This window comes from Mobula birostris, chromosome 11, assembly GCF_030028105.1.
Source record: "Mobula birostris isolate sMobBir1 chromosome 11, sMobBir1.hap1, whole genome shotgun sequence".
Lineage (NCBI taxonomy): Eukaryota > Metazoa > Chordata > Chondrichthyes > Myliobatiformes > Myliobatidae > Mobula > Mobula birostris.
This window is the reverse complement of record NC_092380.1, coordinates 112,587,772-112,612,901: the sequence shown is the minus strand read 5'-3', so window position 1 is coordinate 112,612,901 and position 25,130 is coordinate 112,587,772. Positions and strand designations below refer to the sequence as shown.

The 25,130-nt window shown below is 41.6% G+C and overlaps 1 protein-coding gene across 1 annotated transcript in view; it reads right to left on the bottom strand.

Moving 5' to 3' along the window:
• The window catches only part of btbd10a (BTB (POZ) domain containing 10a), a 151,329-nt gene that overhangs the window by 2,029 nt on the left and 124,170 nt on the right, over nucleotides 1-25,130 (bottom strand). Inside the window, exons 6-8 of the mRNA XM_072272863.1 lie at nucleotides 19,054-19,174; nucleotides 10,303-10,500; nucleotides 131-241 (exon numbers count right to left, since the gene is read on the bottom strand). Coding sequence (XP_072128964.1) covers nucleotides 131-241; nucleotides 10,303-10,500; nucleotides 19,054-19,174 — 430 coding nt within the window. The remainder of the gene's footprint in view (nucleotides 1-130; nucleotides 242-10,302; nucleotides 10,501-19,053; nucleotides 19,175-25,130) is intronic.

Genomic DNA, 25,130 nt, shown 5'->3' with positions numbered 1-25,130 from the left:
TGACTCTGAACGAGTTTGGATGGGACACCTTGGGCAGCACGGAGTAGTGGGACTGAACGGGCTGTTTCCGTGCTGTATGACTCTGGAACTCTACTCCATTTCGCAATATCCAGGCAAATCCTCAGCTTACCTTCAATACCCAGCCTGATCTTCTTCAGTCCTCGTTCCTTCAGCACAGTCTTGGCTACATCTCGGTTCTCAATATATTTGAAGAATCGGTATAACTTGGTACTGTAAATAACTTGAGATGAGATGAGTCACATTATTATGGATGTATTCCAACAAGCAAACAAGTTCAAAAACTTATTATTAAAGTACATATATGTCACCATATACTACCCTGAGATTCATTTTCTTGTGGGTATCCATCGTAAATACAAAGAAACATAACAGAATCATTGAAAACACCAACATGCATACGACAACAAACTGCAATTACAAAACAATAGAAAAAACTAAGTAATAATAAATAAGCAAACAATAAATGTCAAGAACATGAAAGTGGGTCCATAGATTGTGGAATCCGTTCAGAGCTGAGGTTCAAAAGCCTTACGGTCGAGAGGTAATAATTGTTCCTGAACATGGTGGCGTGGGTTCTCCTTCCGAATGGCAGCAGTGAGAGCAGAGCATGATACTGGGTGGTGGTGGGGGCCCGCGATGATAGATTTCACTTTCCTGTGACAACGTTTCATGTAGATGTGCTCAATGGTGGTGAGGGCTTTACCCATGATGGACTGGGCTGTATCCAACACCTTTTGTAGGTTTTTCCATTCAAGGTTATTGGGATTTCCAAGCAGGCTGTGACGCAACCAGTCAGTATACTCTCCAGCGCACATCTACAGAAGGAGGTTTGTCCGAAGTTGCTATCACACATTCATTCTTCCCACCATCGGTAGTATCTATCGAAGTTGCTGCCTCATGAAGCTGCCATCGAAGAACCCCACCATCCAGGCCATGCCATCTTCTCACAGCTACCATCAGGCAGGAGATGCAGAAGCCTAAAGTCCCACACTATCAGGTTCAAAACCAGCTACTTCCCTTCAACTATTCAGTTCTTGAACCAACTGGCACAGCTCTAATAACTAGTAACACTATGACCAATCTGCACTTAAAATGGACTGTTCCTATTTGTTCTAAGATAAAAGATTAGCTTTATTCGTCACATACACTCTAAAACATACAGTGAAATTCATCTTCTGCATCAACGACCAGCACAATCCGAGGATGTGCTTGGGGCAGCCTGCAAGTGTTGCCAGGTTTGTGGTGCCAACGTAGCATGTCAACAACTCACTAACCTTAACCCAGAATGTGGGAGAAAACCCACACAGTCACAGGGAAACATACAAACACTTTGCAGACAGCAGCAGGAATTGAACCTGGGTCACCAACACTGTAAAGCATTACACTAACCCCTTATAAATTGTTCAAATTGTGAAGTTTATTATTGAACAGACTGAGCACCTTTTCTCTCATAAACTGAAGGCTGAGTGGGGACTTGAAGTCTTTTTTTTTTAAATTTAAAGACCCATCAGGGTGACAGGCCCTTCTAGGCCAAAAGCCCGACACCGCCCATGTAATCAATTACTTTACTAATCTGTATAGCTTTGAAATGCGGGAGGAAACTGGAGCAGCTACAGAAAACCCACGCGGTCATGGGGAGAACGTACAAACTCCTTACAGACAGTGGCAGGAATCGAACCCAGGTCACTGTCGCTGTTACTGAAATAGTGTTATGCTAACTGCTGCACTACTGCGCCACATTTGCGTGATGGATTGGGCTATACTTACAACTCTCTGTAATAAAAAAAAATTCCTGCTGAATTCAATACAGGCAAATATGACAGCTTGTGCACACAAAAGTATGTTGCAGCTCGAGTATGCATTCCAGCCTGCCCCCCTCCAGTGTGGTTTGCATTCCAGCCTGTCAGCCTCAAGGTTATTTTACTGAACAAGGACTGGCTTGGCAGAGGGCAGCAGGTCCCAAGCAAGACACCATCTGGTTCACAGCGAGAATGCAATATGGATAATCAATCTTCAGTGATTAGCTTTTCTCTTGTAACTAACTAGCTTCCAGAGGCAAAGCAGCAATGGTTACCGCTGTGGTATGTTTCAAAAGGCCAGTGAAGTTCAGTAGGACGGATGCAATTGTGTTCTCTGTAGATATTGAGAATGGGAAGTGCATCAGCTAATCTTTGGAACTACAGATGAGCAGAGAAACCTTTGCTTTGTGAAGTCGCCTTGCAAGAGCTTTCTAATTAATATTAGTCTTCTGCTCTTTATCCTCAGCCTGACAGTTTCTTTCCTTCAGGTAATTATCCAATTCCCAGTGAAAGTGACTCCGTTCCTCTCACCACTCTCCTGCAGGGAGGTTTCTTCACCAGTCCTGTTTCAAGTGGCATGGTAATGTAAGCTAGGGCCAGCAATCACCATTCGGGGCTCAACTCCCACTGTTGTCTCTAAGGAATTTATACATTCTCCCCAGGACCATGCACTTTTCCCCTGGCTGATCCAGTTTTCAAAGACATGCAGGTTAGGAGTGGTAAGTTGGGGGCATGCTACGTTGGCATCGGAAGTGCAGTGATACTTCCCCCAGCGCATCCCCAATCTGTGTTGGCCATTGATGCAAAACGATGCATTTCACTGAATGATTCGATGTTTCAAAGCAATTCTTTAATCTTTAACCCTCTAATTTCCAATTCCACTGCCACTAGCAGTAGAGTCTCCTTATTTATCAAAGGTCTTTATATTTCAATAGTGTTGATGAAGTGAGCAGAGACCAACGCTGAGTAGTAGCAATCCCTTTAATAATGAGTACCATCATACACCTCAGGTATCGGCTGTCTCAGTTGTAGCTCAACTCAGGGAACCAAAAGGATTTAGGCTCAACAATCACAGATGTGTTAAAACAGGTGTGGTAGGCAATGGCAGAGTGTGTCTGGGAAGCTGGAACATATCCATGCTGCCACAATACATGTCCATAAGACCATAAGACATATGAGCACAATGAGGTAATTCAGCCCATCCAGTCTGCTCTGCCATTCCATCATGGCCAATACATTATCCCTCTCAACCCCATTCTCCGTCCTTCTCCACGTACCCTTAATGCCCTGACTAATCAAGAACCTATCAACTTCTGTTAAATATACCCAATGACTTGGCCTTTACAGCTGTCAGTGGCAATAAATTTCCTCTGAATCAGACCTTCTGTCTGAAGAAATTCCTTCTCTCTGTTTAGAATCGATGTCCCTGTATTCTGAAGCCGTGACCGGGGTCCTTGACATCCCCACTATAGGAAACATCCTCTCCACATCTACTCTACCCAGGCCTTTCAATATTTGATCTTTGTTAGACACTGGCTCCTTGTGGCCCATCCCTCCTGTAGATACTATCAATTGTGGGGAGGGATTTTCTTGTGATATATTGGGCTAAGCCTATTGGGCTAATTCTCTGCAGCTTCTTATATTCTTGTGCTTTCAAGTTGCCATACCAGACCACAAAGCAACTAGTCAGGATACTTTTGACAGTGCATCTGCAAAAGCTTGTTTGTGTTCAGAAGACCATAACACATGAGCAGAATGAGGCCATTCAGCCCACCGAGTCTGCTCTGCGATTCCATCATGGCTGATTTCTGTGGTTTTTGGATGCTAACTTTTGGATTAACTTTGTGCCGTAGTTAGTTCATTAGAACACTACAGCATAGTACAGGCCCTTCTGTCTGGATGTTGCATGTTTAACCTACTCCAAGATCAATCTAACCCCTCCCGCCCACATATCCTATTTTTCTATCATCCATATGCCTATTTAAGAGTTTCTTAAATGTCCCTAGTGTATCTGCCTGTACCACCACAACTGGACGGGGTTCATGCACCCACCATTTTCTACATAAAGGATCTTACCTCTGACATTCCCCCCTCCACTATACTTTCCTCCAACCACCTTAAAACTATACTCCCTGGTATTAGCCATTTCTGCCTTGGGAAAAAGTCTCTCGCTGTCTGCTCTATCTACGTCCCTTATCATCTTGTACACTTCAATCCAGTCACTTTGCCTCCTTCGCTCCAGAGACAAAGGTTATTTTGGAACATTGAGAAGAGAAGCCCGCAGCGTGCAGCATATTTAGTCAGAGGCTGAAACACAATTCAGTAATGATTGCGCCTTAGCTGCTGGGCTCTGACAGAAGCAGCAGTTGCTCAAATTTAAAGACAAATTCTGTGGTTAAGAAGGCACACGGTGCATTGGCCTTCATCAATCGTGGGATTGAGTTTAGGAGCCGAGAGGTAATGTTGCAGCTATCTAGGACCCTGGTCAGACCCCACTTGGAGCACTGTGCTCAGTTCTGGTCACCTCACTACAGGAAGGATGTGGAAACCATAGAAAGGGTGCAGAGGAGACTTACCTTATGAGAATAGGTTGAGTAAACTTGGCCTTTTCTCCTTGGACCGACAGAGGATGAAAGGTGACATGATAGAGATGTATAAGATGATGAGAGGCATTGATCGTGTGGATAGTCAGAGGCTTTTTCCCCAGGGCTGAAATGGCTAGCACAAAAGGGCGCAGTTTTAAGGTGCTTGGAAGCAGGTACAGAGGAGATATCAGGGGTAAGTTTTCTACGCAGAGAGTGGTGAGTGCGTGCAATGGGCTGCTGGCGACGATGGTGGAGGCGGATACAATAGGGTCTTTTAAGAGACTCCTGGACATGTACATGGAGCTTAGAAAAGTAGAGGGCTATGGGTAACCCTAGGTAACTTCTCAGGTAAGGACATGTTCGGCACAGCATTGTGGGCCGAAGGGCCTGTATTGTGCTGTAGGTTTTCTATGTTTCTATAAAGAGAATAGCTTTATAAGTCATATTTACAGTGAAATCTATCGCTTGCATCAACAACCAACACTGTCCGAGGATGTTCTGGGGCAGCCCGCAAGTGTCAACACACTTCCAGCGCCAACAACTCACTAACCCGAACCTGTACGCCTCTGGAATGTGGGAGGAAACATACACAGTCACCGAGACAACATACAAACTCTTTGTAGAGATCAGTGTGAACTGAACGATGATCAGTGATCTCTGGTGCTGTAAAGAGCTGTGTTAACCACTGTGCTAGTGTTTTTGTTGTTTCAAATTTCAATAGTTCTGTGCTGACATTTTACTCCATGGCTGCAGAAAATACAGTCATTACAAGATATGCAAAGACATATTCATCGGCCCAATGCATTGCGACCAGCACAAATTAGTGCTGAAGATCAGACACACAAGAGATTCTGCAGATGTTGAAAATCCAGAGCAACACACACACACACACACACACACAATGCTGGAGGAACTCAGCAGGTCAGGCAGCATCTATGGAGAGGAATAAACAGTCAGTGCTTCAAGACGAGACCCTTCATTGGGACTGGAAAGTAAGGGGGAAGATGCCAGAATAAGAAGGTGGGGAGAGAGGAAGGAGGAGAGGCTAGCAGTTGATAGGTGAGACCTGGTGAGGGGGAAGATGGGTGGGTGAGGGAGGGAGGATGAAATGCAAAGCTGGGAGGTGATAAATGAAAGAGGTAAAGGGCTAAAGGAGGAATCTTTTTATTTTTTTTTAAATTTGAGATACAGCATGGAATGGGCCCTTCAAGCCATGCAGCCCAGCAATGCCTTGCTTTGACCCTAGCCTAATCACAGGACAATTTCCAATCACCCATCACCCTACCAACCAGTACGTCTTTGGACTGTGGAAGGAAACCAGTGGAATCACAAGGAGAATGTGCAAACTCCTTACAGGCAACAGCGGGAATTAAATGAACCCGGATCGCTGGTACTTAACGACTACGCCACTGTGATGGGTGAGTGGACATGGGGAGAAAGGGAAGGAGGATAGAAACCGGGGGAGGTGAGGAGAAGAGAAGGGAAGAGAGAGGAACCAGAATCGGAAATGGAAAAGAGAGAAGGGGTAGGGAGAAGAAATCTGGTGTTGCCCCATTAGCTGAGGCCTTAAGAAGGTGACAGCCATCATTAAGGACCCTCCCCACCTGCGACATGCCCTCTTCTCGTTACTATGTTTAAAGAGAAGGTGCAGGACCCTGAAGACTCACACAATTCAGAACAGCTTCCTCCCCTCTGCCATCAGATTTCCGAATGGACATTGAACCCATGAAGACTATCCCACTATTTTTGCTTTCTTTTTGTACTGCTTATTATATTTATATTTCTCATTGTAAATTATAGTAATACTTTATGTATTGTACCAAAATACATAAAATGCTGCAAATACATGAAACCTCTTGCCGCAAAACAAATTTCTCGACACTTTTCAGTGATAATAAACCTGATTTTGATTCGGAGAGGTGATGGGCCGGCGAGGGGGAACCAGAATGAGGAATGGAAACGAGAGAAGGTGGCTGGGGGAGAAATCAGGTGCTGCAGATCCATCTAACAGCTCTGGAAGCATCGGTCTAAAATGAGTGGCAGGCAAGACCTGCTCTGTACAAATCACCGTTGAAGATATCTATCTGAATATAGAACACAGAACATAGAAATCTACAGCACATTACAGCCCTTCAGCCCACAACATTGTGCCAACCATGTAACCTACTCTAGAAGCTGCCTAGAATTTCCCTACCGCATAACCCTCTATTTTGCTAAGCTTCATGTATCTATCTAAGAATCTTTTAAAAGACCCTATTGTATCCGCCTCTACCACTATCGCTGGCAGTGCATTCCACACATCAACCACTGTGAGGAAAAACTTACCTCTGACATTCCCCTTGAACCTACTCCAAAGCACCTTAAAACTATGCCCCCTCCTGTTAGCCATTTCAGCCCTGGGAAAAAGCCTCTGGATATCCACATGATCAATGCCTCCCTTCATCTTATATACCTCAGCAGTTGACATTTCAGTAGCATCCAGCATTTGGGATGCGGCTGTTTGAGCCAAAGGCTATGCTAAAAGCTTAGCTCTGATGATGAAGAAGAACAGACATTAAGCTCGCAGGTTTATGATGTGTAAAATCATGTGACACTATTTCAAATGGGGGCTATCCTGAGTCCTGGCCAATGTTTAATCAACATCACTATGTAACGCCCTGGGAAAGGTTTCACTATTAATGTAATGGTTTTTCTGTAGCAGCAGTACTTGGGTTATGTCTAGAGATAATGGGGGCTTTGGAATGTGTGCTGTCCAATGAAGGGAGTGTTTTTTTCTTGTTGTGTGCCTGAGACCGTGGCGACCTGGGTCTTTTGTTTGGTGGAAGATGGAGAGAGAAGATGCTAGAACAGAGAGGTCGTAGACAGCAGGACAGAGTGGACTTGAAATGGGGCCAGGAGTCGACAAAGCCCGGGGAAATCGATGGAGGACCAGTGGAACGGAAACCGTGAGCTCCAAATTGTGCACGTTAGACTGTTTCATTAAAATGGACCCTTTTCTTTTTGTTTTTCTTTACTAACCCTCTAGTTGAATTAAGAATTATAAAGCTAAATCATTTAATTGCATATGGTGTACTGTCTGTGATTTCGTGGTACTGATTTGTAACAGGGTAACACATCATGCAGCATCCAAACAGGAGGTTGTGCACCTCAATCTCACATATTTGGTGGGGCCTGAGATTGTCTTCCCAAGACTTACACAGCCAACAGAATCTAAGGGTTACAACTAGAACAGCTTACCCAGCAATTGAAGCAATACTATTAACTGAAGATGCTTACATAGCATTTAGAACAATAAGCATTGTGCCAAACAAATTAAATTAGTAATATAATAGCCAACTAAATCAACCCTTTCTGCCTACATATTGTTCGTATCCCTCCATTTTCCTCACATCCATGTGCCTATCTAAAAGTCCCTAAAGTATCTGCCTCTACCACCACCTCAGGCAGTGCATTCCAGTCACCCACCACTCTCTGTGTAAAAAAACTTGCCCTCACATCTCCTTTGAAATTACCCCTCATCTTAAATTCATGCCCTCTGGCACTAGACATTTGAACCCTGGGAAAAAGATACTGTCCGTCTATGCCTCTCATAATCTTATAAACCTCTACAAGATCTCCCCTCAGCCACCGCCAACCTAGAGAAAACAACTCAAGTTTGTCCAAACCTCTCATTATAACACATGCCCTCTAATCCAGGCAACCTCCTGGTAAACCTCTTCTGCACCCTCTCCAAGCCTTGTATCCTTCCTATAATGTGACAACCAGAACTAGCTCACCCCATTATAATTTGCGAAACTGCTTCAGTCACTGAAGTTCCAACATTCCAAACCCCTTTTCATCTTTCTGCAGTAGAATAGGCCATTCAAACCCTCAAACCTGTCACGTTATTCAATGAGCGGCTCATCCGTAACCACATTTGTATCTCTATTTAACCTCAGTCTTCTACAATGACATTTAATCGCTGCAGGGAACAATACAAGACACAATTCGAAAACTAGTGTACGGTTTATGATTATATACTCATCCTTCATTTTTCTCAGCTTGGTTCTTTCTCCTCCCCAATCTCTAAAGCCCTGATCAAGCTGGGCAAATACGGCCAAACATTCAACATAGAAGCAGAATTAAGCCATTCAGTCCATTTCACCATGGCTGATTTCTTTTCCATCCCAATCCCATTCTCTTGCCTTCTCCCCATAACCTCTGACACCCTTACTAATCAAGAACCCATCCGCTCTGCTATAACCTCTGCTATTAGGGTGCCATGGTAGTGCAGTGGTTAGTTCGACACTCTTACAGTTCGGGGCATTCCAGAGTTCAGTTATGGCACTGTCAGTAAGGAGTTAGTACGTTCTCTCAGTGACCATGTGAGCTTCCTCCGGGTGCTCCAGTTTCCTCCCACAGTCCAAAGGTAATGACCAGTAGGTTTGTTGGCCATTGCAAATTCTACTGTGAGTGGGCTAGTGTTAAATAGTTGGGTTGCTGGGCGATATGGCTTCTAGGGCCAGGAGGGCATGTCCAGTGCTATATCTGTAAATACAATAAATATTATGTCTTCTCCTCCCAATTTGCTCAAAGAAAACCTTACTTCATGTTCTTGCACCTTACTGTCTTCCTGTACTACACTCACTACGTGACTATAACAATTTATTCTGCATTGTGTTATTGCTTCCTTTGTTCTAACTCAATGCCCAGTGTACCGATCTGATCTGTATGAACTGAATGCAAGATCTCAGTGCATGTGACAGTAATAAGCCAATTCCAATTCCATTAAACAGGGAGAGAGTGAAGTGTTTAGACAGTCAGACACAGACAAACAGACAGAAACACAGGCACAGAGAGAGACACACTGATGCTCAGTTATGTGGAGAGGATATTTCCAATGGTGGGAGAGTCTAGGACCAGAGGACACAGCCACAGAATACAAGATCATGCCTTTAGAACGGAGATGAGGAGGAATTTCAGACAGAGTAATGAATCTGTGGAATTCATTGCCACAGACAGCCGTGGAGATCAACTCATTGGGTATTATTCAATGCAGAGATTGATAGGTTTTCGATTAGTCACGGCATCAACGTTTACAGAGAGAAGGCAGGGGAATAGGGTATGAGAATGATAAAAATCAACCATGACGGAATAACAGACAGTCTTGATAGGCCAAATGGCCTAATTCTGCTCTTACTGGAGTCTTCTGGTTTTTACACCTTGGACTAGGTTTTCAGAGTCAAACTCAAGCCTAGCATGTTCACAGCCAGAGCTGAGTTAGTTACTGAGGATATCTGCACAAAGGAACTGAGGTAGTCACACTAATGTAAGTGTATTAGGTACCATCAGGAACCTGTCATCTAACTGCTGGCACCACATAAATTCAGCAACAGCTTCCTATCACATCATTCCAAAGTAGGTTTTGAAAGAAGTTTAAGGAGACCAACAACCATGAGTTTAGATTTCAAAAAAACTGAATACAGGAAGACAAGATCACCACCCTAGACCAAGGACAAAACTGCAAACGGAATTAGGTACAGCAAATCAGCATGTCACTGAATAATTGTGCCTTAGAGTGAGTTCTTAAGGGTGAATAATAATAAGATTAAAATTAATGTGATAATCAGCTCCAAGATCCTACGAGTACAGGTGACCCCTGTGCTCCTACAGAATGGGCTTATACATCACATATGTCAGGAAGTATGAGCTTAGAAAACAAAATCATGTTGATTTATCTACTCCATACAACCCTCCTGCCCTCTAACCTGTCAGCCACACCCACAGACACACAAACAACATGAAAGCAAATTTTACTCTGCATCTCAAATTTGGGAAGTGATCCGTGAATTCTATAAAGGCAAATTTCCTTAACTCAAATATCACCTGTATATAACATTGCTACATCGCCAACTTACTTTGTGAGTATTCTTCTCCCATCTGTGGTGGATACTCCTCATCCCAGTCAACCACATCGTCATCCGTTAAGACTACAATATGGCATTCTCGGTCGCCACTCTGAGCACTCGCCACCATCAGCGGGAGAATCATTTCTTCCAGGTAAGATTCAAACTGCTTGCGCGCACCATCGTTGGAAAGCTCATGCATTAGAGCACCTTAAAGGCACAAAAGAATCCAGTCAGTAAGCACCTCAGAGTTACAAGGCACACAGAAACCAGATGCTCAGGCGAGTTACATATCAACTTACAAACCAGAGGGGAGGAAAAGACTACTTAAGCTTAATCTGTAATTCAATAAGATCACTGTAGATCAGAATCTGAATCAGGTTTAATATCACTGGCATATGTTGTGAAATTTGTTGTTTTGCAGCAGCAGTACATTGTAATAAATAATAATAAAAACTGCAAATTGCAATAAGTAGCATATATTTAAAAAAAGGTCCTTACGGTTGTTACAGCCGGGTGTGGCAATGGGGTTAAGCTCTGACTACCTATTAAATGCTCCCAATGGTGTGCATCTCAAATAGCTTCTGACAACCAGTCCAGCTCCTGGCCTTCATGTGTGCCTTAGTTACTAAGCCCGACGCAACCATTACTAATGACAGAAGGAGCAAAAGCAGATTACTGGTGCCTTAAGAGCAGCCGCTTCTGGCAGATAGGGCTTGTCAGCTCATCTAGGAGAAGGAAAACTCTGACCTCAAACCTCCACTGCCCTGCGACTATACCCACTTATGGAGAAGGCTTTAGGTGTAAACGTCGAGGAAAAATCTGGAGCTAGAGTCCCTAAGGGAGTTGTGCATTGAATTCAACGCCGACTGGCAACTCCTGCATCGCTGCTGGTGCCAAAATACTGTTCCCTACTGTTCCTTTGGGTTCATCAGATGTGTGGAGAGGGGGAGCTTGCTCTCCATACTATACTGCCCTGGTTTGCATATCTGGACAGCATCTATGGTTGACCCAAACTGATGGAGGTCTCACTCACTTATAAAAAAACAAATTAAATAAGTAATTCAAAAGGAAAGGGACAAGAGAGGGAAAGTGTTATTGTAACAACTAATCCACATTAATGCCCATGCTTTTCCACCAGAGAGATCTCCTTTTCAATATTTTTATTGGTTTCTACATAGAAAAATACAGAGTACAAGAAAGTATACATAAAGGTCGAAAAAAACAACTACCAATTACATTATTTCTATTCATAATAACAATCTCATTACCCCAAATTCATGTAGGTTAGTCAAAGTTATATTGAAATATACTAATTTATTACAAAAAAAAGTCTAACTCCTACCAAGACTGAAGCTGTTTATTAAGGAGAAAAAAAGGTAAAATACCTTCTCGTATAATAAAAATTAATAATAGCCAACATTTAAATTTAAACAACGAATTGAGGGTTTTGAAAATTTTGAAAATAATTCAGAAAGGGTCCCCACAATGTTTGAAAGTCTTGATGAGATTCAGAAATTGAACAACAAATCTTTTCCAAATCTAAGCATGACATAACGTCGCATAACCACTGAGCATTAGTAGGAGGAGACACATCTTTCCATTTAAATAAAAGCGCCCTCCTAGCTATAAAAGAGCTAAAGGCCAAGATATGTAAACCAGATATCTTCAACTTGATATCTTGTCCTGCAACAATACCAAATAGGGCCGTCAGAGGATTAGGCTTAAAATTTACTTTGAAAAGTAAAGAAAAAGTTTGAAAAACTTCCAATATTTTCAAGACATGGACAAGTCCAAAACATATGAATTAATGAAGCTTCTCCATTATTGCATCTGTCACAGTAGAGAGATATATCCGAATAAAAACGAGATAGCTTATCTTTAGTCATATGGACTCTATGTACCACCTTAAGTTGTATGGCGAGCACATAGCGATGAAGTATTAACCAGTTTAAAAATTTCATTCCAAGTTTACTCAGATATAAATCTTGATCCCAGAGATTCTTAATTTTGTCTAAAGGAACATTCCTCGTCTCCAGTAACATACCATAAATATTATCTAATATTTGTAGATATCTAAAAACGTGAGTTTTGGGTAGGCTATATTTAGCTGACAATTGTTCAAATGAGAAAATATTTCCTCCAACAAACTGATCCCAAAAACATTTAATACCCAACCTGTCCCATTCTTTAAAAACTAAATCAGTCATGGAGGGTTTAAAAGAAAATTAGAATAAATGGGACTAGAAAGGGAAAATCTCAATAAACCAAAATGTTTTCTAAATTGTATGCAGATCCTCAGAGTATGTTTAACTATTAAATTATCAGTTAGTTACATTACAAATAAAGGAAATGAAGGTTCAAGAAGAGAAATAATAGTAAATTTATTAACAGGATTAGCCTCTAAAGAAACCCATACCAGACAGTCTACATGATTAATATAATATAGCCAAAACGTACGATATTGTATATTAACTGCCCAGTAATAAAACCTAAAATTAGGTAAGGCTAAACCTCCAGACTTTTTAGGTTTTTGAAGATGAACTTTATTTAAATGAAACGTTTATTTTTCCATATATAGGAGGATAAAATAGATTCAAGAGAGTCAAAGAAAGATTTAGGAATAAAAACAGGCAAAGCCTGAAAGAGACATAAATTTAGGTAGAATATTCATTTTAATAGAATTAATTCGTCCAATCAACGATATTGAAAGAGGTGACCAATTTAATAATACATGGTTCAATAAAGTAAGAAAGTTTTTTTTAAACAGGTGTTTGTAATTCTTAGTGATTGTTACACCCAAATAAGTAAATTGATTCCTTACAATTTTAAAAGGGAGATTAGTATTAATTGATACCAAATTACTTAAAGGAATTAATTCACTGTTATGTAGGTTCAATTTATATCCTGAAAACTGGCTAAAATGGGAGAGTAAAGAAAGTACACAAGGTAACGAGGTCTCAACATTACAGATAAAAAGCAAACTATCATCAGCGTAAAGCGAGATTTTGTGGGTGATACCTCTCCTCAAAATACCACAGATATCATTAGATTCTCGAAAAGCAATGGCAAGGGGTTCTAAAGCTAAATCAAACAGCAAAGGACTCAACAGGCAGCCTTGTCTAGTTCCGCGGTGAAGTTTAAGTGGTTTGGAATTTTGAAAATTAGTAAGAACGCGAGCAGGAGATAAATAAAGTAATTTAATTCATTGAATAAAATCTGGTCCAAAATTAAATTTTTCTAAAGTTTTAAATAAATAATTCCATTCCATAAATAACCTGATCAAAGGCCTTCTCAGCATCTAAGGATATTGCACATTCCGATATCTCCTGAGAAGGAGAGTAAGTCACATTTAAAATACAGCGTATATTAAAATGGGAATGTTGGTTTTTAATAAATCCAGTCTGATCATCAGAAATAATAGAAGGTAAAATATTTTCAATCCTATGAGCCAGAACTTTAGAAAGAATTTTAGTATCTACATTAAGTAATGAAATTGGCCTATATGAAGAGCATTCAGTTGGATCCTTGTTCTTTTTTAGGATAAGCGAAATAGAAGCTTCATAAAAAGATTGAAACTACCCAATTTGAAAGAATCCAAAAAGACTAAGTGTAACTGCGGTATAATTAATGAAGAAAAGGCCTTATAAAATTCTCCAGAAAATCCACCTGGACCTGGAGTCTTCCCCGAGTGTAATGAACATATAGCCTCAGCGATTTCCTCATAAGAAATGGGTTGATCCATCTGTTTGCAATTATCCGCAGAAAGTGCAGGGATATTTAATTGATCTAGAAAATTATTCATTACAGTATTATCTTTAGGGGAATCAGAACTATGAAGTTTAGAATAGAATTCTCTAAAGGTATCATTTATTTCAGAGTAATCAGTTGTCCTATCCCCATTAGTTCTGCAAATTTCTTTAATTTGTCGTTTACTACAGAAGTTTTTAACTGGTTGGCCAATACTTGGCCTGATTTATCTCCATGAATGTAAAATTGAGTTTTATCTTTAAGAAGTTGAGTTTCAATTGCATATGTTAACAGAAGATCATATTTAGTTTTAACTTCAACACGTCCTTTATATAAAACAGGATCTGGAGCTATAGCATATTTTTTATCTAATTGTTTTAATTGATTGGCTAATTCAATTCTTTCTTTATTAGCTTTATTCTTAACACTTGCAGTATAAGAAATAATTAGTCCTTTAATATAGGCCTTGAAAGTATCCCATACAATAAGATTAGAAGTCTCTTCCTTTTTCTCTTCAATAAACAAAATATTATGCTTCTCTAGAAATTTTAAAAATTCCTTATCAGATAAAAAAGTTGTATTAAAACGCCAAAATCTGTTGGTTTGAAGGCGACCAGGGAATTTTAAAGATAAAAATATAGGCACATGATCTGAAACAGCAATCTCTTTATATTCACAGGAACGAACTGAAGAAATCATTTGACTATCGATAAAAAAATAATCAATCCTGGAATATGTGTGATGAACATGGGGGAAAAAATGAATATTCCCTATCTAAAGGATGTAAAAAAAAACATTATACATCACTATACCACACCTCAATAAAAAGGATTGAATAAACAAAGCTGATTTATTAAGAGACGCTGGTTTAGAAGATGATCGGTCTAAAATTGGGTCTGGCCAACAGTTACAATTTCCTTCCATCACCAAAGAATAAAAATTCAGATATGGTAAAAATGAAAAAAAACGTTCAAAGAATCCTGGATCATCTACATTTGGGGCATACACATTGGCAAATACTATACGCAAACACGAGGAAATCTGCAGATGCTGGAATTTCAAGCAACACACATAAAAGCTGCTGGTGAATGCAGCAGGCCAGGCAGCATCTATTGGAAGAGGTACAGTCGATGTTTCGGGCCGAGACCCTTCGTCAGGACTAACTGAAAGAAGAGAGATAGTAAGAGGGGGAAGGGGAGATCCAAAATGATAGGAGAAGACAGGAGAGGGAGGGATGGAGCCAAGAGCTGGATATATGGCTGTGATAGCGAGTCTGAGTCAAAATGTGGTCGAAAAGTTGAACAGCCGAAGAAATTACAGACGGGGAGCAGTGAGAGATGGTTTCATTGAACTCCCGTTGAACTTAGTTTTCCTGAATTTATAACAAAACGTCCATTAGTATCAGACACTACTTTAAGTTGGACAAAGGAAAGTGTATTATCTATAAGAATTGAAACTCCTCTAGATTTGGCCTGAAAAGAGTGAAAACAAAGTCCATTCCAACGGCTAAAAAAAAAGTAGATTATCACATTTGTGTATGTGAATTTCTTGTAAAAAAATAATAGGGACCTTAAATTTCTTAATATAAGCAACAATCTTATTACGTTTAACAGGGTGATTTAACCCTTTCACGTTAAAACTGAGTAAATTAATAGATTGGCCCATTTTTAATATTATTTAAAGGAAGGGTTAAAATGTAAGTTAAAAACTAAGCCATAAACCTTGAGAAATGGTAAGCAAGCAACAAGTTGGTTAAAAATTTGAAAACAGCTTCTGGGGAAGAAAAAACATAACCTTGCCCACCTCCCAAAGAAAGAAAACCGACCAAAAGAAAGTCGGCATCTACAAACTACGGACAACTCCCCAAAAAACCTGTTGATCGCTCCAATTAGTTTCAAGGTTATTTATATTCTAACCTAGACTAAACAATACTCAAACAAGAGATTCAATTCTCGTATATCAAAAATACAGTATTAAAAAATACGAAAGGAAATTAGTTACAAAGGTTTACCAAAAGTAAAAGATACAATTATTCATACAGATGGGCATTACACATTAATCTTATATCTTCATGGAAAAACAGACTAAGCAATTAGCCTTCAAATATAAAAAATTTTTGTGCTTCAGCATTCAAACGAAACCATTCGAAGGATCCATCTTTAATGAGATTCTCAGTCAAACTGGGTAGCCAAGGGACGGGTTAAAACCCTTGTTAAAAAAATTCCAGCAGAGCTTGTTTAAACTTAGCACATTGCTGCATAACCTCAAGCAAATAACCTTTGAGAATCTTAATATTCCACCCTATAACCAATCATGCCCCTTCGATGGGATTTGTGAATTAAAAGTTTCTCATTTAATCTTGTGTCTTCATGTAAGGAGAAACTAAACAGTTAGCCTTCGGATTTTAAAAACTTTTATGCTTCAACAGTCAAGTGGAACCATTCGAAAGAACTGTCTTTAAGTGTGATTCCAAGTCGGGCTGGGTAGCGAAGGGAAGGCCTGAAACCCATATTAAAAAGCTTGGACATAACTTCTTTGAAATGCATAACCTCAGGCAAATAATCTTCAACAATTCTAATCTTGCGATCATTATAGTCAATCATGCCTCTTCGACGAGATTCGCGAATTAAGAGTTCCTTTGTTTTACATTCCTGAAAACAGATTATTACTGATCTTGGTCTCTGAGCGTTAGGAGGTCTAAACTCCATAGGATGGTTACCTTCGATTAATTCTTCAAGACCCAGAACCTGTAGGTTGTTCCTTCTACTTCTATTTTCTAGGTCGATAATCTTCTGTCTTAACTTTTTGTTGGACTTCGACTGCTTTTCACAAAGCTTCTGCAATTCATCCACTTCCATTTCCAGAGCCGACAAGTTTTCCTCATTATTTTTAATACGTTTATCGTGTTCATTAAGAGTTTGTTGAATAGAATCCAATTTACCATCTATTTGTTTAAATTCAGTGCTGAACTGTTGAAACTTCTCAGAGGCTTTTTGTGTATGACTTTCCAGCAATTCCATTATAGAATCCAAAGAGGCAGGAATCACAAAAAAAATCAAATCTGCAAAGAATCTAACCCCTCAACTTCTTCCTCCTCACTAGTTCAATGGTGGGAGATCAAAGGACTGTGAATGGGTTACTCTTTGGAAGAGCAGCCAAAGGCAGGACAGCCGAAGGCTTCTCCTGGGTGTTGAGCAATTATAGCATGGAAGCAGGCCCTTCAGCCCAACCAGTCCATGCTAACCACAGTGCCCATCCAGCTATCCCCAACTTCCTGCGTTTGTCCAACATTCCTCTCAGCCACATCCCTCTATGTTTCTATCTTCTTGCTTCTTAAATGATACTATTGTACCTGCCACAAACACCCTCCTCTGGCAGCTCGTTCCATATACTCACCACCCTCATGTTCTTCAGACTCTATACAATTTGGCACATTCTGTATCACTTCAATACTTACTGGTCATCCCTATTGGAGATACAGTGCCTATAAAAATTATTCACTCCCCCTTGGAAGTTTTCATGTTTTATTGTTTTACAACACTGAAGCAGATAGAGACCTATCCACACAGACTTGAGGCTGCAATTGCTGCCAAAGGTGCATCTACTAAATACTGATTGGAAGGGGGTGAATACTTAAGCAATCAACTATTTTGTGTTTTATATTTGTCACTAATTTAGATCACTCTGTGGAGATCTGTTTTCACTTTGACACGGAAGAGTTTTTTCTCTGTTGATCAGTGTCAAAAAAGTCAAATTAAATCCATTGTGATTCAATGTTGTAAAAAAAACATGAAAGCTTCTAGGGGGTGTGAATACTTTTTATAGGCACTGTAAACATTTGGATATTCAAATTCAGCCAAAAGACAGTATGTAAAATTATGAGAGGTATAGATAGGGTAAATGCGAACAGCCTTTTTCCACTGAGGTTGAGTGAGACTTTAACTGTGTGGGAATTTCTTCACTCAGAAAGTGGTAAGAGTGTGGAATGAACTGACACCGCAAGTGGTGGATGTGGGGTTGATTTCAACATTGAAGAGAAACTTGGATAGGCACTTGCGTGAGTGGGGTATGGAGGGCTATGGTACAGGTGCAGGTCAATAGGACAAGGCAGATCAATGGTTTGATATGCACTAGATGGGCGAAAAGAGCCTGTTTCTATGATGTAGTGTTTTATGACTAATTCTGCCATGGATAGTCCCAAGAGTAGCTGCAGAGTAAGAGGATTGGGCATGGGGCTAGCAACCCCATCCCATAAAAATCCAGAGCTACAAAAACGCCAAAAGAAGCTCCAAAGAGCTTCTCCTAGAAGATGTATGAAGTCAGGTGGTGCAAGTGGAAGCCACAGAGCCAATCAACCTCCAGTGCAAGACAGAGTACTCTGGTGATCTACTGTCAGCAGACTTTACCCCATAGAGTGATGGACTTAAGAAGAAGACATGTTCTGTGACTCTATGAATATAAATATTGACAGACCCTCAAGGAAATATTGAAAGCCACAAAGATTTCAGGCAAACCCAAGGGGGAACTTCTTCACTTAAGAGTGTGTATGAGTGTAGAATGAGCTGCCAGTGGAAATGTAGATGCAGGTTTGACTGTAACATTTAACAGAGGTTTGGATAAGTACATGGATGAGAGGGGTATGAAGGGCTAAGGTGCAGATCAATGGGACTATGCAGAATAATAGTCTGGCATAGACTAGATAGGATGAAGGGTCTGTTTCTGTGCTGTAGCACATTAACAGTGTGAACACTCAAGTTGAGTATGACGTTCTCCAAAGGGGTTGTCTATGGGTGGGTCCTCAGGTGGCTGTAGAGGCGATCCGAAATCCACATATTCTGCTGCATTTTGGGCAAGAGTAAATGGTGGTGGTGGTAGTGGTTAGTGGTTGGGTCTTTTGGCTGTTCAGTCTCTCCTTTTGCAGCTGCCGCTTGTTCTCTGCTGCACAGCGGAGGTCACTCTCATGTAGTGTAGTTCACTCTAGTGTACATATAGCACCCTATGACCATGACTTACTGAGATCTCTGCATTTGATGGTACTGTAGTCAAAGGAGATGCAGAGGTAGTCACAGGCTTCCCTCAGTTCAGGAATCGAGATCCCATCTGGACAGCGGATGATCCCCGTCTTGTAATAATCCTGGAAAAGCAAACATTTAGTATGTTGGTAAGTGAAACCGAAGGTAACAAGATTTTACTGTTAGTGGCCGATCAAAAGATGCAAGAACTCACTCAACAAACAGGCAACAGCACTTAAAGCCACAGAACATGGAGGGGATGACATTTGATTTGTAAAACTGGTATCCCAGTTTCTGAGCGGCCCATGAACCTTGAACACTACATCAACACACAGAAAGTACTGAAGGAACCCAAGCAGGTCAACTATCTACGGAAGTGATTAATCAAAAGGTCAACGGCAGATGCCATCTCTCTAGCCCTACATTCCTCCTTAGAACACCTGGAGAATAAAGACACTTACGTAAGGCTCTGCCTTCAATATCATCATTCCAAATAAACTGATTACTAAGCTCTGGAACCTAGGCCTTAGCACGCAGATCTGCAGCTGGATCTTCAACTTCCTCACAGAGAGGACCCAGGCTGTAAAAATAAGGGACAAGCTCTCCTCTACAATCACTCTGAGCACCAGTGCCCCACAAGGCTGTGTACTCAGCCCCCTGCTGTACTCACTGTACACCCATGATTGTGTAGCCAAGTTTCCATCAAACTCAATATATAAGTTTGCTGATGACACAACAATTGTAGGCCGTATCTCGGGTAATGATGAGTTTGAGTACAGAGAGGAAATTAAGAACCTAGTGGCATGGTGTGAAGACAATAACCTATCCCTCAACGTCAGCAAGACAAAGGAATTGGTTGTTGACTTCAGAAGGAGTAGCGGGCCGCACGACCCAATTTATATCGGTGGTGCACAAGTGGAACAGGTCAAAAGCTTTAAGTTCCTCGGGGTCAATATCACAAATGACCTGACTTGGTCCAACCAAGCAGAGTTCACTGCCAAGAAGGCCCACCAGTGCCTTTACTTCCTGAGAAAACTAAAGAAGTTTGGCCTGTCCCCTAAAACCCTCACTAATTTTTATAGATGCACCGTAGAAAGCATTCTTCTAGGATACATCACAACCTGGTATGGAAGTTGTCCTTTCCAAGACCGAAAGAAGCTGCAGAAGATCGTGAACACAGTGCAGCACATCACACAAACCAATCTTCCGTCTGTGGACTCACTTTACACCGCATGCTGTCGGAGCAGTGCTGCCAGGGTAATCAAGGACACGACCCACCCAGCCAACACACTTTTCGTCCCTCTTCCCTCCGGGAGAAGGCTCAGGAGCTTGAAGACTCGTACAGTCAGATTTGGAAATAGCTCCTTTCCAACTGTGATAAGGCTGCTGAACGGATCCTGACCCGGATCTGGGCCATACCCTCCAAATATCCGGACCTGCCTCTCGGTTTTTTTGCACTACCTTACTTTGCATTTTTCTACTTTCTATTTATGATTTATAATTTAAATTGTTAATATTTACTAATTTTTACTATTTTTAATATTTAATATTTGTAATCCAGGGAGCGGGAAGCGCAGAATCAAATATTGCTGTGATCATTGTACGTTCTAGTATCAACTGTTTGGCGACAATAAAGTATAAAGTATCAGTCAATGTTTTGGGCAGAGACCCCTCAGCAGGACTGGAGAGGAAGGAGGAAGACGAAGAAGGATAAGCTGGCAGGTGACAGGTGAGACCAGGTAAGGGAAAAGGGGATGAAGTATGAAGCTGAGAAGTTGTAAAGAATGAGAGAATGGAACATCAGAAAGTGGGAAGGAGGAGGGGCAGAAGGATGTGGTGATGGGAACTCCAGGAAAAGTGAAGCTCAGTATTTTGCTCTCTCTCTGCACCATGTATTTATTCTTTTATGTTTCTTATGGCTTATTTATGTATTGGACTGTACCACTGCTGCAAAACAACAAATTTCACAACACATATCAGTGCTAATAAACCCAACTGATTCTGATTTGATTCTCTCCTCCTCCATTCCCTTGTCCCTCTGCTCACCTGGATCCACCAATCACCTGCCAGCTCTTGCTTCACACCTTCCCCTTTATTCTGGCGATCTATCCTCTATCTACAGTATACATGAAGGACCTTGACCCGACATAGTGACAGCCTAGTTCCCTCCACAGATGCTGATTTGTTAGTTTCCCGTCCATACGATAGTATTTAGAATCAGTAAATTGATTTATTATTATCACATGTACCAAGGTACACTGAAAAACTTTGTTTTGCATGCTGTTCATACATCACATCAGTACATCCAGGTAGCACAAGATAAAGCAATAACAGAGTGAAGTGTTATAATTACAGAAAGAGTGCAGTGCAGGCAGACAGTAAAGTGCAAGGCCATAATGAAGTCAAGAGCGCATTTTATCTTACTAGATGGCAGTTCAATGGCATTACAACAGCAAGATAAGTAAACAGAAATGGGATTGGTTTATTACTGCAACATGTACCAAGATACAAGGAACAAAACTTCTCTTGCATAATGTTCATACAGATTAAATTACACAGTGCACTGAGGTAGTACAAGATGAACAGTAACAGAATGCAGAATAAAGCGTTACTGTTACAGAGAAAGTGCAATGCAGGCAGACGATAAGGTCCAAGGTCAGAATGGAAACTGTATTGAGCCCCAAGGGAAATCTAATGGTGCCGTGCTAGTCCCACAAGTCATCTTTAAAAGTCAATCTACTGCAAAGAGAAAATTGATACCAAATGTGGTTTTCAGATAACTAGTCCATAAGACACAAGAGCAGAATGAGGCCATTAGGCCAATCAAATCTGCTCTACCATTCCATCATCGCTAACTTATTATTCCTCGCAACCCTATTCTCTTCACTTCTGCCAATTAACTTTGATACACTGACTAATCAAGAACCCACCAACCTCTGCTTTAAAATATACCCAATGACTTGGCATTTACAGCCATCTACGGCAATAAATTCCACAGATTCAGCACCCTCTGGCTGAAGAAATTCCTCCCTATCTCTATTCCAAATGGACATCCCTCTATTCTGAGGCTGTGCCCTCTGGTCCTAGACTACCCCACTATAGGAAACATCCTCTCTATCTACACCAGGAGTCTTCAACTTGGGGGTCCACAGCCCCCTTGGTTATTGGTTATGTAGGGAGTCCATGGCATAAAAAAGGTTGGGAACCTCTGATCTAGGCCTTTTAATATTCGGTAGGTTTCAATAAGACCCCCCTCTCATTCTTCTGAACTCCAACGAGTACAAGCCTACAGCCATCAAACACTCCTCACACATTAACTCCTTTATTCCCGGAATCACTCTTGTGACACTAACATGTCTGAATGTGTCTACAATTTATCCTTACTTTATTACTGTGACTGATTTATTTTCTATGTTTAATATTGAAACAGCCTTTGTAATTATCACACTGCAGTTACACTGCTCTACCAACAGACGGAGTGCCATGAGAAGACAGCTCCACTAACCTCGGGCAGAACATTGCTCTAGAACAAAAAGCTGGGACTACTGACTTTACAAATTTACCTTGTCGTGGTCCTGCACCTTACTGTCTACCTGCAATGCACTTTCTCTGTAGCTGTAACACCTTTTTCTGCATTTTGTTATTGCTTTTCCCTTGAAATCTGGATGAACAGTGTGCCAAACCAAGATTTTCACAGTACGTTTAAGTTTATTGTCATCTGACTGTACATATATACAACCAAACAAAACAACAATCCTCCAAACCACAGTGCACCCACAACATATATCACACTCACAGCACATAAAAACAAAAATGTTAAACTCGCGGGATCTAGTGATGAAACTTCGGTAGTGGCAGGGTATTCATTAGTCTCACAGCCTGAGGGAAGAAGCTGTCACCCAGTCTGGCAGTCCTAGTCCAGATGCTCCTGTACCATCTTCCTGACAGTAGTGGGCCAAAGCGATTGTGGGACGGGTGGTAGGGATCCTCAACAATGCCTTGAGCCCTTTTGTCTGCAATGCTCCTGGTAATTGTCACAATTGGGGCGGGGGGGGGGGAAGGGAGGGAGACCCCGGTGATCCACTTGGCTGTTTTAACTATCTTCTGTAAGGTCCTGTGGTCTGTTGCATTGCACCTTCTGAACCACACAATGATGCAGCCAGGTAGGACACTCTCAACAGTGCTAACGTAGAAAGCTGTTGGAATGGGGGTGGGGAGCCTTGCGTCCCCCAACCTCCTCAGAAAGTGTAGACGTGTTGTGCCTTCTTGTCTTGTGAGGAAATGTTGTAAGTCCAGGTTAGATTGTCTATTATGTGCACACCAGGGAACTTTGTACTTTTCACTATCTCCACTGCAGAGCCACTGATGTACAATGAAGAGTGGTGGACCTCTACCTTCCTGAAGTCCACAATCATTTCTTTTCTCTTGGCCATGTTGGGACTCAGTTTGTTCTCACACCTCTCTACCTCCTCACTGTTTGCCGATTCATCATTGTTACTGATGAGGCCAACCACAGTAGTATCATCTGCGAAGCTGATGATGCTGTTAGCTGAATCTGGCTGTACAGTCATGCATCAGCAGTGGACTCAGCACACACAACCCTGGGAGCACCAGTGTCCACTGTGACGGAGCTTGCCATGTTGTTGCCAACTCGTTCTGACGAGGTCATTCCGTTAAGAAATCCAAGATCCAGTTACAGAGAGGGGTGCTGAGTCCCAGCAAGGACAATTTACCCAGCAGCTTGAAGGATGATTCTGTTAAACACCGAGCTGAAGTCAATGAACAGCATCCTGGCATACGAGGCATCATCTTCTAGGCGGAACAGACAGTGGTGGGCTGAAGCTATGGCATCATCAGTGGACTGGTTTGAGCAGTAGGTGAACTGAAAGTGGTCCAGAGTAGCATTTTATATGATCCATTACCAGCTGCTCAAAGCACTTCATGATTGGTGAAGTCAGTGCCACAGGGCAGTAATTATTTAGGCCTGTTACCATTGTTCTCTTGGGTACCAGAACGACAGTGGTTGTCTTGAAGCCTACAGGGATGTTATCTGGTCCACAGAGTCCATGAACACCCGACCAGGTATCTTGCCCGGTCCCACAGCTTTGTGTGGGTTTACCCTGGCTAGGATTCTCCTCACCTTGGCTGCAGCTAGACGGGCTACCTGTTCCTCAGAAAGAGAGGGGCCTTTCCTTGATGCCACACCATTCATTGTGTCAAATGGTGCATAGAAGGCATTCAGCCCCTCAGTACAGGAGGTGTCACTATCGCTATGGGTAGACTTGCAATCTGTTGTGGTTGGGTGTCACAAAGGTGGTTGTGAATGTTCAGTGAGTACTCACACTTTGCCTTCCTGATTACTCGGGAGTGTGCGACTCTTGCTGACCTTAGAATTGTCCTGTTCCTCCCATCTGAAGGCAGTGTCCCGATCCCTAAGCAATGCACAAACTTCTACAGTCTGGAATGGGATCTTGAAGCCACATTTCTGTCGAGTGTGCAACAGTTTCCTGGCACCCACTGGTTCAGAGACAGACATAAATAATCCAGTTTATTTTTCAGCAGCTGGACATTAGGGAGTAGAACCGATAGGAGAAGTGGCCTGTAGGGATTTGTTTCAAGTATCGCTTTAATTGGCTTATTACACTTCTGCGTTAGAGCACACCGCTTCTCACTGTCGCTTCCCCAAGTAGCCGGAGTAGACCGTGGTGCAGAGCAACAGCCCACTCCCTACGTTAGTCCATAACTAGGCAGCACCTTCATTATTGCTCTCACTAGCAACACAGACTTGCAGATCTTCATGTTCATAACATTGAGCAGTGTTTTTAGTCTAAGTAAAGACGAGCAGTAAAAAGTTCACTGCTGGTTGGGGCTGGCATTGCTGCTGCGTCCGTGCATGCCACCGCCTTGTGACATCAATCGGTACATTTTGTACCTTTGTCTACGTGCCAATAATAAACCAATTTATCAATTATAAATACAATAACAGGAAGCACATGCAGCAGTCTAAAGATAAATCAGATTTATTATCACTGACATACAGTATGTTGTGAAATGTGTTGTTTTGTGGCTGAAGTACAG